General features: G+C 37.1%; 5 protein-coding genes and 1 pseudogene across 5 annotated transcripts in view; all 6 read left to right on the forward strand.

Annotated features, from left to right (window-relative positions):
* The window catches only part of stx7l (syntaxin 7-like), a 300,211-nt gene that overhangs the window by 65,558 nt on the left and 219,216 nt on the right, over positions 1-15,437 (forward strand). The gene's annotated exons all lie outside the window — the stretch shown is intronic.
* LOC136701480 (trace amine-associated receptor 1-like) lies at positions 990-2,024 on the forward strand. The gene has a single exon (XM_066676041.1). The coding sequence runs from the start codon at positions 990-992 to the stop codon at positions 2,022-2,024; it is 1,035 nt and encodes a 344-aa protein (XP_066532138.1).
* LOC136701471 (trace amine-associated receptor 1-like) lies at positions 6,580-7,615 on the forward strand (annotated as a pseudogene).
* LOC136701473 (trace amine-associated receptor 1-like) lies at positions 8,958-9,992 on the forward strand. Its single transcript, XM_066676033.1, has one exon. It carries the CDS (start codon positions 8,958-8,960, stop codon positions 9,990-9,992), a length of 1,035 nt encoding a protein of 344 aa, XP_066532130.1.
* LOC136702604 (trace amine-associated receptor 1-like) lies at positions 11,353-12,387 on the forward strand. The gene has a single exon (XM_066677733.1). It carries the CDS (start codon positions 11,353-11,355, stop codon positions 12,385-12,387), a length of 1,035 nt encoding a protein of 344 aa, XP_066533830.1.
* LOC136702781 (trace amine-associated receptor 1-like) lies at positions 13,736-14,770 on the forward strand. The gene has a single exon (XM_066677921.1). It carries the CDS (start codon positions 13,736-13,738, stop codon positions 14,768-14,770), a length of 1,035 nt encoding a protein of 344 aa, XP_066534018.1.

Raw genomic sequence — 15,437 nt, forward strand, 5'->3', positions numbered from 1 at the left:
CTTACAGTGAGCTTTGGAGAACGTTTTACTTCTCTTACCATACTTCTCACCGTGTGTAGTGGCAAGATACACTTGCGTCCTCTTCCAGGCTTGCTTGTCACAGTTCCAGATGTTTTGAAATTTTTGATGATTGCTCTGACTGTAGATAAGGGCATCTGCAGGTGAGTGGCTATTTTTTTGTAGCCATTACTTGATTTATGAAGGTTGACACACATCTGCTTTACTTGAGTAATGTGTTCTCTTGTCTTTCCCATGTTTAAGAGTGAGTAAGAGCAATAGGCCTCTGTGTAATGTGAAATGTATACCCCAGGGAAACAGGAAGTGATGAATTACTAATTAAAGGTTCCTAGATACTTTGATCCACTTTATACACTACAGTAGAAATTACATAAATTGTTTAAATACATTTATTTCCAAGAAATTGTTAAAGGTGCTAATAATTGTGAAACAGGTCATTTTATGGTAAATAATTATGTCATAGTTAGGACTATTTGTTTATTTTTATTTTTTCACTTGAGTTGAAGGTTGCTTTTTTCTAAATTTTAAGGCTTTTAACACATTTTAACTAGGGATGCCAATAATTAAGGAGGGTGCTGTATTTTAATAAGGAGAGTGATTAAAGATCATATTAATTGTCAAGAGTCTAGAAAGGAGGAGTGTGTTTGTGGGAAGGAGTGGACATCCGAGAAAATATAAATGAGATCTGCTTTGTCGTCTGTGTGGGTTTTGCCTTTACAGGCAGGCAGGCATTGGGTCTTAAAGAGAAGAATGTCTTTAAACCTCTAATGTCACATGAGAATAATAAGACTCACTCTTCTTTAGGTTTAATATTATAGGATATTTCTTTAAGTAGTGGTTTATGTGTCTTAGAGAAATACAAGTAGAGAATGTTATATTTGTGCCATTATTCTGCTTGCTCTAAAATGCATGTAGCTGAAGGTCTGCTATAATATACTAAGCTTTCCCACAGGAGTTGAGCCATCCCTGAAATGATAGACATCCAGAATTATTTTAGTCCAAATGGGAGCATAGGAAACATAACTCTGTGTTATGAACATCATCCGAACTCTTGTCAACAGAATGTCTATCCTCTGGTTGTGAGAACCTTGACTTATCTTGTTCTTGGCTTCATTGTGCTTCTGGCATTGTTTGGAAACCTTATAGTGATCCTAGCTATAGCTCATTTCAAGCAGCTGCACACTCCGACTAACTTCCTCACTCTCTCTCTGGCTGTAGCTGACCTGCTTGTCGGAGGAGTTGTGATGCCTCCACGGATGATGCGCTCTGTGGAGGCTTGTTGGTATTTGGGGAGTGTGTTCTGTAAAATACACAGCAGTTTTGAAATTACGTTGTGCACTGCGTCTGTTTTAAATCTTATGTTTATCTCTATTGAACGATATTATGCCGTCTGTCACCCCCTGCTGTACCACAGTAAAGTAACTCCTCTTACTACTCTATACATGATCACTGTTTGTTGGAGTGTTTCTACCGCTGTGGGATTTGGGATGATTTTCTTGGAGCTCAACATTCGAGGCATCGAGGACTACAGCGACATCCTGTGTGCAGGAGGGTGTATGTTGATTCTAGGGCCCATAACGTCTTTGACCATTGCACTGTTTAATTTTTATATCCCCACAATAGTCATGCTGAGCATTTATCTAAAAATATATCTTGTAGCACAGAGACAGTCGCTTGCAGTGCACAATACAATTTCCCAAATGAATCAGTCAAAAAGACAGTCCATTAATAAAGCAGAGAGAAAAGCCACTAAAACATTGGCTATTGTTATGGGAGCTTATTTACTGTCTTGGGCACCACTTCTAATTTACAGCATTGTTGACACATATCACAGTTTGAACAGTCCAGTACAATTATTTGATTTCTTGAGTTGGATTGGAAATACGAATTCCGCATTCAATCCCATTGTGTATGCATTCTTTTATGTGTGGTTTAGAAAGGCCCTCAGACTTATTTTATATGGCAAAATATTCAGAAACAAATCTTCAGGCATAAAGTTGTATTAGAATAGTGTTTGACTGGACATGCTTAGGTGTGTCACATTGACATTTAACTTCATTACTTGCTTCCTGATTATTTGTTTTATTGTTCATTTTAGTTTTATTCGATCATGAGAAGAAAAAAAAATAACATACAAGAAATGTTCATATAATATTTAGTGAGTTAATCAATAAATTAATTAATGCAGAAACAAATTTGCTTATAACTTATAAATGATATGACATTTTTATTTATTTATTTTTTTTTAGAAATTCTGGAATATCCTGAACCTTGTAGGCTGCTGAAGTCGAACAGAGGCACTACTTTCACATGATTGCCATTTAATTTTCAATCAGATGTTCAACAAGCAGAACTGCTTTCACATATGTGACATTCTTCATGTGTAGGACATTGGGTTGTTGGTTCATGGCAGTTCAGGTTACTGGCAAGAACCATTTCATATTAGTTTGTATTTGTAAAGGATACTTTGAAATGGATCAGAGATGAGCAGACTCTATTGCCATTCACCATTAATCAGAGGTTTGGGGCATTTGTAGCCTCAGGTATTCATATCTCATCATTTCAAATCTTTACTTTTTCTACCCATGCTTTGTAATGCTGACACAAAAATTAACATGGTTCCATTTGATTTGTGCACTTGCATTTGTTGTAATGAAGCAATAAGTTGTTTGTTGTCATCTTGAGAAAATCTCTAGCCGCCAACGGACAATTCTGTTGCAGTTATGAAACATGACATGTTTAAATCTTTTTTTCCCCTTTCAAATGGAACTTTTGCAAATGTGTAAGGGTCTTATAATCCTTGGCATTACACAATAGTACAGAAAGTACAGATAATTAAAAATGACTTTATTTCCACGCCTGTGAAGATGTTGCGTGTATCAATAACTGGCAGAGGTACAGTCACTGCAGAGTAAGTTTATCTTTTTGTTTTATTTGGTGAGATTACCAAAACAAATAGACAAAAAAAGGAAAAAAAATAAAACATCAAAAGAAAACACAAATTTCTTGAGCTATATTGGGTGCAGCCTCTCCTCAAGCTGGCCCAATCCAACTCTCCTTTCCTCCTCACACCCCATGCTTAAATACCTTCCCCTCATTAACCCTACCTGGGATATACCATCCATGAAGGTCTGGTAAGCCAGGAACATGCAGTTCCTAAAGAAACAAAAATCACTTTTTATCACTTTAAAATAACACCAAGCACCCAAATACAACACATTATTCATATTATTGAACTGAGAAATTAAAACATGCACAATGTAAATACCACCGTCATGTTAGAGATAAATTACATCCCTCCTTCTAAAACCGACATCTTCCACCCCAGAACCTCCAATAAAGGGCCATTAAGAGCAGCGCGCGTGTTCCAACCCGGTCCCTAATAATGGATGTGGAAGTGGGAAACGCCGGCATCAGTGTGGGTGCAAGTTTTAACAGCGGTATTTTAAAACATGACCATCGTTTAAATGGAGCGTGTGGTAGTGGGTACCTCACTAGCCACACGTCCACCTATCACACGCTGAACGGATACCCGATGTTAATGAAAACGCCGATTCATATAACATGGCGAAAACTGAAGCAACCACGAGACCAACGCGCCCCGTGAGGAACAATGTGAGTTTTAGCAGGCACTTACCCAGATATTATTAAACAAAGTGATATTTATATATGCAATGCGTGTGTGTAAATAGTGTCTCGTCTCTCATAAGCATATGTCCAGGCTCATGGGGCTGTGAGCCAGTGAGAGGGGTTTATTCACCCCTTTCACAACGCCATTACACCTTTTAATGTGTGTACTTCAGTGGTGGATGCTGGTCTTTCAAGGAGGGGAAGCTCAATCTCAGCCTACATCATAAAATGTGTCGGTTTATTTATACGTAAATTCTATCCTCCGTTCCTTTTTAAGAAAATGATCTGCGACCCTGTCGTACCAACAAGGCGTCTTTTCCAGGGACTTGACTAGTGTCCTTTCAATGGCCAGCAGAACTAGGCTGCTTAAACGGCCTTGGCCCATGTGAAGTGTGTCTGCCTGTGCTCCCACGGAGCTTTACACCAAAGGATCGCTGATTCGCTCATTTCGCTGTCAATCAAAAAGGGATTTAGCCTCAGACAGATCATCCATTCATCATGCAGAAGCTGAGCGTCCGCGCCAGCTGAGGACAGCCCACTGCCCCATAGAACCCCAGAGACGCTGAGCGTCCGATGGGCGGGACAAAGCCCAGCATTTATCCAATCACTTGTCTCCTTTCGCTGCTCTTTGCTGCTTCGCTATTGAACTCTGTGGACGCTCAGCGTCCTCACTGTTTAAAGCACTGTGAAGCTGCGGGAATGATTGAGAGGAAAGCTGCGTCTTTACCAGTGATAAGAAGCTGATTCTGAACAAAAGTTAATCGTGTTGTAGTGCATATTTATCCAATGACATGTACACACAACAGTATATATTTGATCACTTATTTTTTTTACATTTTAGGGGAAGCTGAGCTTCCCTTGCAGTCTTAGAGCAATCGCCACTGGTGTACTTACACTAAATAAAATATACATTGTGACCATTTATTATGTTCTCACATAATTTATTAACAATTAAATATGTCGGTTTATTTCAGAGACAGTGCCCTCCAAATTTATAGACACCCCTGGTTAAGAAATGTTCTTTGGCTTCTAATAAATTCTTTTTTTTTTTTAATAATACAGGACAACAATGCAAAAAAAAAAGAGAATAATGTAAGCTTTAATTGAAGTGCCTTTATTTGGTGGAAAAAAAAATCACACATTATGAAATACATTTTTGAATGAAATCATGTGTGCCATAATTATTGGCACCCTTGGTGTTGGTTCTTTTTATAACCTCCTTTTGCCAACAAGACAGCACTTCTCCTTTAACTTCTTTTATAACTCTCTTCACAAGATGGGAGAATACAGAAAGAGGGATCTTCAACCATTCCTCTTTGCACAGCCTCTCTAAATCGTCCAGAGTCCTGGGTCTTCTCCTATGCACTCTCCTCTTCAGCTCACCCCACAGGTTTTCTATTGGGTTGAGGTCTGGGGACTAAGATGGCCATGAGAGGAGCTTGATTTTGTGCCTTGTGGACCATTTTTGAGTAGATTTGGCCACATGTTTAGGGTCATTATCTTGCTGAAAGGCCCAGCGATGACCCATCTTCAGCTTTCGGGCAGAGGTCACCAGATTCTGATTCAAAATGTCCTGATATTTCAAAAAGTTCATGATCCTATGTGTCCTTACAAGGTTCCCAGGTCCTTTGGAGGAGAAACAGGCCCACAGCATCACTGATCCTCCCCCAAACTTAACAGTGGGCATGAGGTGTTTTTCTGAGGACTCGTCCTTGGTGTTACACCAGTCCCACGTAGAGTTTTTGTTGGCAAAATATCTTGGTCTCATTTGACCAAAGCACACAATCCTAGTTAAAATCCCAGTACCGTTGGCAAATTCCACCAGTTTACGTTTATGAGTATAACTCAGAAAAGGCTTTCTCCGTGCATGCCTCCCAAACAGCTTGTTGGCATGGAGATAGCACCTGATGGTTGTTTGGGAAACCTCATAACCCCAATATGCTACCATTTAATTCAATTCTCTTACAGTGAGCTTTGGAGAACGTTTTACTTCTCTTACCATACTTCTCACCGTGTGTAGTGGCAAGATACACTTGCGTCCTCTTCCAGGCTTGCTTGTCACAGTTCCAGATGTTTTGAAATTTTTGATGATTGCTCTGACTGTAGATAAGGGCATCTGCAGGTGAGTGGCTATTTTTTGTAGCCATTACTTGATTTATGAAGGTTGACACACATCTGCTTTACTTGAGTAATGTGTTCTCTTGTCTTTCCCATGTTTAAGAGTGAGTAAGAGCAATAGGCCTCTGTGTAATGTGAAATTTATACCCCAGGGAAACAGGAAGTGATGAATTACTAATTAAAGGTTCCTAGATACTTTGATCCACTTTATACACTACAGTAGAAATTACATAAATTGTTTAAATACATTTATTTCCAAGAAATTGTTAAGGGTGCTAATAATTGTGAAACAGGTCATTTTATGGTAAATAATTATGTCATAGTTAGGACTATTTGTTTATTTTTATGTTTTCACTTGAGTTGAAGGTTGCTTTTTTCTAAATTTTAAGGCTTTTAACACATTTTAACTAGGGATGCCAATAATTAAGGAGGGCACTGTATTTTAATAAGGAGAGTGATTAAAGATCATATTAATTGTCAAGAGTCTAGAAAGGAGGAGTGTGTTTGTGGGAAGGAGTGGACATCCGAGAAAATATAAATGAGATCTGCTTTGTCTCATTTTGTAGGTAGGCATTGGGTCTTAAAGAGAAGAATTTCTTTAAACCTCTAATGTCACATGAGAATAATAAGACTCACTCTTCTTTAGGTTTAATATTATAGGATATTTCTTTAAGTAGTGGTTTATGTGTCTTAGAGAAATACAAGTAGAGAATGTTATATTTGTGCCATTATTCTGCTTGCTCTAAAATGCATGTAGCTGAAGGTCTGCTATAATATACTAAGCTTTCCCACAGGAGTTGAGCCATCCCTGAAATGATAGACATCCAGAATTATTTTAGTCCAAATGGGAGCATAGGAAACATAACTCTGTGTTATGAACATCATCCGAACTCTTGTCAACAGAATGTCTATCCTCTGGTTGTGAGAACCTTGACTTATCTTGTTCTTGGCTTCATTGTGCTTCTGGCATTGTTTGGAAACCTTATAGTGATCCTAGCTATAGCTCATTTCAAGCAGCTGCACACTCCGACTAACTTCCTCACTCTCTCTTTGGCTGTAGCTGACCTGCTTGTCGGAGGAGTTGTGATGCCTCCACGGATGATGCGCTCTGTGGAGACTTGTTGGTATTTGGGGAGTCTGTTCTGTAAAATACACAGCAGCTTTGAAATTACATTGTGCACTGCGTCTGTTTTACATCTCATGTTTATCTCAGTTGAACGATATTATGCAGTGTGTCACCCCCTGCTGTACCACAGTAAAGTAACTCCTCTTACTACTCTATACATGATCACTGTTTGTTGGAGTGTTTCTGCCGCTGTGGGATTTGGGATGATTTTCTTGGAGCTCAACATTCGAGGCATCGAGGATTACAGCGACATCCTGTGTGAAGGAGGGTGCATGTTGATTCTAGGGCCCATAACGTCTTTGACCATTGCACTCTTTAATTTTTATATCCCCACAATAGTCATGCTGAGCATTTATCTAAAATATATATCTTGTAGCACAAAGACAGTCGCTTGCAGTGCACAATACAATTTCCCAAATGAATCAGTCAAAAAGACAGTCCATTAATAAAGCAGAGAGAAAAGCTACTAAAACATTAGCTATTGTTATGGGAGCTTATTTACTGTCTTGGGCACCACTTCTAATTTACAGCATTGTTGACACATATCACAGTTTGAACAGTGCAGTACAATTACTTGATTTCTTGAGTTGGATTGGAAATACAAATTCAGCATTCAATCCCATTGTGTATGCATTCTTTTATGTGTGGTTTAGAAAGGCCCTCAGACTTATTTTATATGGCAAAATATTCAGAAACAAATCTTCAGGCATAAAGTTGTATTAGAATAGTGTTTGACTGGACATGCTTAGGTGTGTCACATTGACATTTAACTCCATTACTTGCTTCCTGATTATTTGTTTTATTGTTCATTTTAGTTTTACTTGATCATGAGAAGAAAAGAAATGTTCATGTAATATTTAGTGAGTTAATCAGTATATTACTTAATGCAGAAACAAATTTGCTTATAACATAAATGATATGACTTTTTTTTTTTTTTTTTGAAAATCTGGAAAATCTTGAACCTAGCAAGCTGCTATAGTAGAACAGAGGCACTACTTTCACATGATTGCCCTTTAATTTTTGATCAGATGTTCAACAAGCATAACTGTTTTCACATATGTGACATTCTTCATGTGTAGGACATTGGGTTGTTGGTTCATGGCAGTTCAGGTTACTGGCAAGAACCATTTCTTATTAGTTTATATTTGTAAAGGATACTTTGAAATGGATCAGAGATGAGCAGACTCTATTGCCATTCACCATTAATCAGAGGTTCGAGGCATTTGTAGCCTTAGGCTCAGGTATTCATATCTCATCATTTCAAATCTTTACTTTTTCTACCCATGCTTTGTAATGCTGACACAAAAATTAACATGGTTCCATTTGATTTGTGCACTTGCATTTGTTGTAATGAAGCAGTAAGTTGTGTTTGTTGTCATCTTGAGAAAATCTCTAAACGCTAACGGAAAATTCTGTTGCAGTTACGAAACATGAAAGACATGCTTAAATCTTTTTTTCCCCTTTCAAATGGAACTTTTGGAAATGTGTAAGGGCCTAATAAGCTTTGGCATAACACAAGAACATTACAGAAAATACAGACAATTAGAAATGACTTTATTTCCATGGCATTACACTTTTTAATGTGTTTTACTTCTACTAAATAAAATATACATTGTGACCATTTATTATGTTCTCACATAATTTATAAACAACTAAATGTGTTTTTTTTTTTTTTTTTTTTTTTTTTAGATATTTTAATAAGGAGAGTGATTGAACATCATGTTAATTGTCAAGAGTCTAGAAAGGAGGAGTGTGTTTGTGGGAAGGAGTGGACATCCGAGAAAATATAAATGAGATCTGCTTTGTCTCATTTTGTAGGTAGGCATTGGGTCTTAAAGAGAAGAATTTCTTTAAACCTCTAATGTCACATGAGAATAATAAGACTCACTCTTCTTTAGGTTTAATATTATAGGATATTTCTTTAAGTAGTGGTTTATGTGTCTTAGAGAAATACAAGTAGAGAATGTTATATTTGTGCCATTATTCTGCTTGCTCTAAAATGCATGTAGCTGAAGGTCTGCTATAATATACTAAGCTTTCCCACAGGAGTTGAGCCATCCCTGAAATGATAGACATCCAGAATTATTTTAGTCCAAATGGGAGCATAGGAAACATAACTCTGTGTTATGAACATCATCCGAACTCTTGTCAACAGAATGTCTATCCTCTGGTTGTGAGAACCTTGACTTATCTTGTTCTTGGCTTCATTGTGCTTCTGGCATTGTTTGGAAACCTTATAGTGATCCTAGCTATAGCTCATTTCAAGCAGCTGCACACTCCGACTAACTTCCTCACTCTCTCTTTGGCTGTAGCTGACCTGCTTGTCGGAGGAGTTGTGATGCCTCCACGGATGATGCGCTCTGTGGAGACTTGTTGGTATTTGGGGAGTCTGTTCTGTAAAATACACAGCAGCTTTGAAATTACATTGTGCACTGCGTCTGTTTTACATCTCATGTTTATCTCAGTTGAACGATATTATGCAGTGTGTCACCCCCTGCTGTACCACAGTAAAGTAACTCCTCTTACTACTCTATACATGATCACTGTTTGTTGGAGTGTTTCTGCCGCTGTGGGATTTGGGATGATTTTCTTGGAGCTCAACATTCGAGGCATCGAGGATTACAGCGACATCCTGTGTGAAGGAGGGTGCATGTTGATTCTAGGGCCCATAACGTCTTTGACCATTGCACTCTTTAATTTTTATATCCCCACAATAGTCATGCTGAGCATTTATCTAAAAATATATCTTGTAGCACAAAGACAGTCGCTTGCAGTGCACAATACAATTTCCCAAATGAATCAGTCAAAAAGACAGTCCATTAATAAAGCAGAGAGAAAAGCTACTAAAACATTAGCTATTGTTATGGGAGCTTATTTACTGTCTTGGGCACCACTTCTAATTTACAGCATTGTTGACACATATCACAGTTTGAACAGTGCAGTACAATTACTTGATTTCTTGAGTTGGATTGGAAATACAAATTCAGCATTCAATCCCATTGTGTATGCATTCTTTTATGTGTGGTTTAGAAAGGCCCTCAGACTTATTTTATATGGCAAAATATTCAGAAACAAATCTTCAGGCATAAAGTTGTATTAGAATAGTGTTTGACTGGACATGCTTAGGTGTGTCACATTGACATTTAACTCCATTACTTGCTTCCTGATTATTTGTTTTATTGTTCATTTTAGTTTTACTTGATCATGAGAAGAAAAGAAATGTTCATGTAATATTTAGTGAGTTAATCAGTATATTACTTAATGCAGAAACAAATTTGCTTATAACATAAATGATATGACTTTTTTTTTTTTTTTTGAAAATCTGGAAAATCTTGAACCTAGCAAGCTGCTATAGTAGAACAGAGGCACTACTTTCACATGATTGCCCTTTAATTTTTGATCAGATGTTCAACAAGCATAACTGTTTTCACATATGTGACATTCTTCATGTGTAGGACATTGGGTTGTTGGTTCATGGCAGTTCAGGTTACTGGCAAGAACCATTTCTTATTAGTTTATATTTGTAAAGGATACTTTGAAATGGATCAGAGATGAGCAGACTCTATTGCCATTCACCATTAATCAGAGGTTCGAGGCATTTGTAGCCTTAGGCTCAGGTATTCATATCTCATCATTTCAAATCTTTACTTTTTCTACCCATGCTTTGTAATGCTGACACAAAAATTAACATGGTTCCATTTGATTTGTGCACTTGCATTTGTTGTAATGAAGCAGTAAGTTGTGTTTGTTGTCATCTTGAGAAAATCTCTAAACGCTAACGGAAAATTCTGTTGCAGTTACGAAACATGAAAGACATGCTTAAATCTTTTTTTCCCCTTTCAAATGGAACTTTTGGAAATGTGTAAGGGCCTAATAAGCTTTGGCATAACACAAGAACATTACAGAAAATACAGACAATTAGAAATGACTTTATTTCCATGGCATTACACTTTTTAATGTGTTTTACTTCTACTAAATAAAATATACATTGTGACCATTTATTATGTTCTCACATAATTTATAAACAACTAAATGTGTTTTTTTTTTTTTTTTTTTTTTTTTTTAGATATTTTAATAAGGAGAGTGATTGAACATCATGTTAATTGTCAAGAGTCTAGAAAGGAGGAGTGTGTTTGTGGGAAGGAGTGGACATCCGAGAAAATATAAATGAGATCTGCTTTGTCGTCTGTGTGGGTTTTGCCTTTACAGGCAGGCAGGCATTGAGTCTTAAAGAGAAGAATGCCTTTAAACCTCTAATGTCACATGAGAATAATAAGACTCACTCTTCTTTAGGTTTAATATTATAGGATATTTCTTTAAGTAGTGGTTTATGTGTCTTAGAGAAATACAAGTAGAGAATGTTATATTTGTGCCATTATTCTGCTTGCTCTAAAATGCATGTAGCTGAAGGTCTGCTATAATATACTAAGCTTTCCCACAGGAGTTGAGCCATCCCTGAAATGATAGACATCCAGAATTATTTTACTGCCAATCAGAGTGTAGGAAACCTAACTCTGTGTTATGAACATCATCCGAACTCTTGTCGACAGAATGTCTTTCCTCTGGCAGTGAGAATTTTGACTTATCTTGTTCTTGGCTTCATTGTGCTTCTGACCTTGTTTGGAAACCTTATGGTGATCATAGCTATAGCTCATTTCAAGCAGCTGCACACTCCGACTAACTTCCTCACTCTCTCTCTGGCTGTAGCTGACCTGCTTGTCGGAGGGTTTGTGATGCCTCCACGAATGCTGCGCTCTGTGGAGACTTGTTGGTATTTGGGGAGTGTGTTCTGTAAAATACACAGCAGCTTTGAAATTACGTTGTGCACTGCATCTGTTTTAAATCTTATGTTTATCTCTATTGAACGATATTGTGCAGTGTGTCACCCCCTGCTGTACCACAGTAAAATGACTCCTCTTACTACTCTGTTCATGATCATTGTTTGTTGGAGTGTCTCTGCTGCTGTGGGATTTGGGATGATTTTCTTGGAGCTCAACATTCGAGGCATCGAGGACTACAGCGACATCCTGTGTGAAGGAGGGTGTATGTTGATTCTAGGGCCCATAACATCTTTGACCATTGCACTGTTTAATTTTTATATCCCCACAATAGTCATGCTGAGCATTTATCTAAAAATATATCTTGTAGCACAGAGACAGTCGCTTGCAGTGCACAATACAATTTCCCAAATGAATCAGTCAAAAAGACAGTCCATTAATAAAGCAGAGAGAAAAGCCACTAAAACATTGGCTATTGTTATGGGAGCTTATTTACTGTCTTGGGCACCACTTCTAATTTACAGCATTGTTGACACATATCAGAGTTTGAACACTCCAGTACAATTATTTGATTTCTTGAGTTGGATTGGAAATTCCAACTCAGCATGTAATCCCCTGGTGTATGCATTCTTTTATGTGTGGTTTAGGAAGGCCCTCAGACTTATTTTATATGGCAAAATATTTAGAAGCAGATCTTCAGGCATAAAGTTGTATTAGAATAGTGTTTGACTGGACATTCTAAAGTGTATTTTGTTTATATTTGATTTAGTTTATTCATTTATGTTTTACTGTTCATCCTCTATCTGATCATGAGGAAGAATATTTCCCAGTATTTTTATACCTGTTAGAATATGTTTTAATTAATTAATTTAATAAATCATGTAGGAAAAGAAATTGTTTTTAAATTATAGATGAAATGGCATTTCTTTTAGACATTCTGGAAAATCCTGAACCTTGTAGGTTGCTTTAGTAGAACAGATGGGCTACTTTCAAATGTTTGTCTTTCATTTTCAGTCAGGTGTTCAAGTAGAACTGCTTTCATATATGTGACGTATGTGAGGTTTTTTATGTTTAAGATGTTGGGTTGTTTATTCTTTGCCAGTTACATGAACTGCCACGAACGATTTCTTATTAGTTTGTATTTGTAAAGGATACTTTGAAATGGATCAGAGATGAGCAAACTCTATTGCCATTCACCATTAATCAGAGGTTTGGGGCATTTTTAGCCTTAGGCTCAGGTATTCATATCTCATCATTTCAAATCTTTACTTTTTCTACCCATGCTTTGTAATGCTGACACAATAATTAACATGGTTCTATTTGATTTGTGCACTTGCATTTGTTGTAATGAAGCAGTAAGTTGTGTTTGTTGTCATCTTGAGACAATTTCTAGCCGTCAACGGAAGATTCTGTTGCAGTTACGAAACATGAAAGACATGCTTAAATCTTTTTTCCCCTTTCTAATGGAACTTTTGGAAATGTGTAAGGGCCTAATAATCCTTGGCATAACACAAGAATATTACAGAAAATACAGACAATTAGAAATGACTTTATTTCCATGGCATTACACTTTTTAATGTGTTTTACTTCTACTAAATAAAATATACATTGTGACCATTTATTATGTTCTCACATAATTTATAAACAACTAAATGTGTTGGGTTTTTTCAGATATTTTAATAAGGAGAGTGATTGAACATCATGTTAATTGTCAAGAGTCTAGAAAGGAGGAGTGTGTTTGTGGGAAGGAGTGGGCATCCGAGAAAATATAAATGAGATCTGGTTTGTCGTCTGTGTGGGTTTTGCCTTTACAGGCAGACAGGCATTGGGTCTTAAAGAGAAGAATGTCTTTAAACCTCTAATGTCACATGAGAATAATAAGACTCACTCTTCTTTAGGTTTAATATTATAGGATATTTCTTTAAGTAGTGGTTTATGTGTCTTAGAGAAATACAAGTAGAGAATGTTATATTTGTGCCATTATTCTGCTTGCTCTAAAATGCATGTAGCTGAAGGTCTGCTATAATATACTAAGCTTTCCCACAGGAGTTGAGCCATCCCTGAAATGATAGACATCCAGAATTATTTTAGTCCAAATGGGAGCATAGGAAACCTAACTCTGTGTTATGAACATCATCCGAACTCTTGTCGACAGAATGTCTATCCTCTGGCTGTGAGAACCGTGACTTATCTTGTTCTTGGCTTCATTGTGCTTCTGACCTTGTTTGGAAACTTTATGGTGATCATAGCTATTGCTCATTTCAAGCAGCTGCACACTCCGACTAACTTCCTCACTCTCTCTTTGGCTGTAGCTGACCTGCTTGTCGGAGGGTTTGTGATGCCTCCACGGATGATGCGCTCTGTGGAGACTTGTTGGTATTTGGGGAGTGTGTTCTGTAAAATACACAGCAGCTTTGAAATTACGTTGTGCACTGCATCTGTTTTAAATCTTATGTTTATCTCAGTTGAACGATATTATGCAGTGTGTCACCCCCTGCTGTACCACAGTAAAATGACTCCTCTTACTACTCTGTTCATGATCATTGTTTGTTGGAATGTTTCTGCCGCTGTGGGATTTGGGATGATTTTCTTGGAGATCAGCTTTCGAGGTATCGAGGACTACAGCGACATCCTGTGTGAAGGAGGGTGTATGTTGATTCTAGGGCCCATAACATCTTTGAATATTGCACTGTTTAATTTTTATATCCCCACAATAGTCATGCTGAGCATTTATCTAAAAATATATCTGGTAGCACAGAGACAGTCGTTTGCAGTGCACAATACAATTTCCCAAATGAATCAGTCAAAAAGACAGTCCATTATTAAAGCAGAGAGAAAAGCCACTAAAACCTTGGCTATTGTTATGGGAGCTTTTCTACTCTCTTGGGCACCACTTCTAATTTCCAGCATTGTTGAAACATATCACAGTTTGAACACTCCAGTACAATTATTTGATTTCTTGAGTTGGATTGGAAATACGAATTCCGCATTCAATCCCATTGTGTATGCATTCTTTTATGTGTGGTTTAGAAAGGCCCTCAGACTTATTTTATATGGCAAAATATTTAGAAGCAGATCTTCAGGCATAAAGTTGTATTAGAATAGTGTTTGACTGGACATTCTAAAGTGTATTTTGTTGATATTTGATTTAGTTTATTCACTGTTTGTTTTACTATTCATCCTCTATCTGATCATGATGAGGAAAAAAATATTTCCCCGTATTTTTTATACCTGTTAGAATATGTTTTAATTAATTTAATAAATCATGTAGGAAAAGAAATTGTTTTTAAATTATAGATGAAATGGCAATTCTTTTAGACATTCTGGAAAATCCTGAACCTTGTAGGTTGCTTTAGTAGAACAGATGGGCTACTTTCAAATGTTTGTCTTTCATTTTCAGTCAGATGTTCAAGTAGAACTGCTTTCATATATGTGACGTATGTGAGGTTTTTCATGTTTAAGATGTTGGGTTGTTTATTCTTTGCCAGTTACATGAACTGCCACGAACCATTTCTTATTAGTTTGTATTTGTAAAGGATACTTTGTAATGAATCAGAGATGAGCAGACTCTATTGCCATTCACCATTAATCAGAGGTTCGGGCATTTTTAGCCTTAGGCTCAGGTATTCATATCTCATCATTTCAAATCTTTACTTTTTCTACCGATGCTTTGTAATGCTGACACAATAATTAACATGGTTCTATTTGATTTGTGCACTTGCATTTGTTGTAATGAAGCAGTAAATTGTGTTTGTTGTCATCTTGAG

This window comes from Hoplias malabaricus, chromosome 7 (genome assembly GCF_029633855.1).
Source record: "Hoplias malabaricus isolate fHopMal1 chromosome 7, fHopMal1.hap1, whole genome shotgun sequence".
Taxonomy (NCBI): Eukaryota; Metazoa; Chordata; class Actinopteri; order Characiformes; family Erythrinidae; genus Hoplias; species Hoplias malabaricus.

Bases quoted from the DNA above. Each gene is read 5' to 3' on its own strand.
- LOC136701480 (XM_066676041.1), top strand. From the start codon at position 990: ATGATAGACATCCAGAATTATTTTAGTCCAAATGGGAGCATAGGAAAC.
- LOC136701473 (XM_066676033.1), top strand. From the start codon at position 8,958: ATGATAGACATCCAGAATTATTTTAGTCCAAATGGGAGCATAGGAAAC.
- LOC136702604 (XM_066677733.1), top strand. From the start codon at position 11,353: ATGATAGACATCCAGAATTATTTTACTGCCAATCAGAGTGTAGGAAAC.
- LOC136702781 (XM_066677921.1), top strand. From the start codon at position 13,736: ATGATAGACATCCAGAATTATTTTAGTCCAAATGGGAGCATAGGAAAC.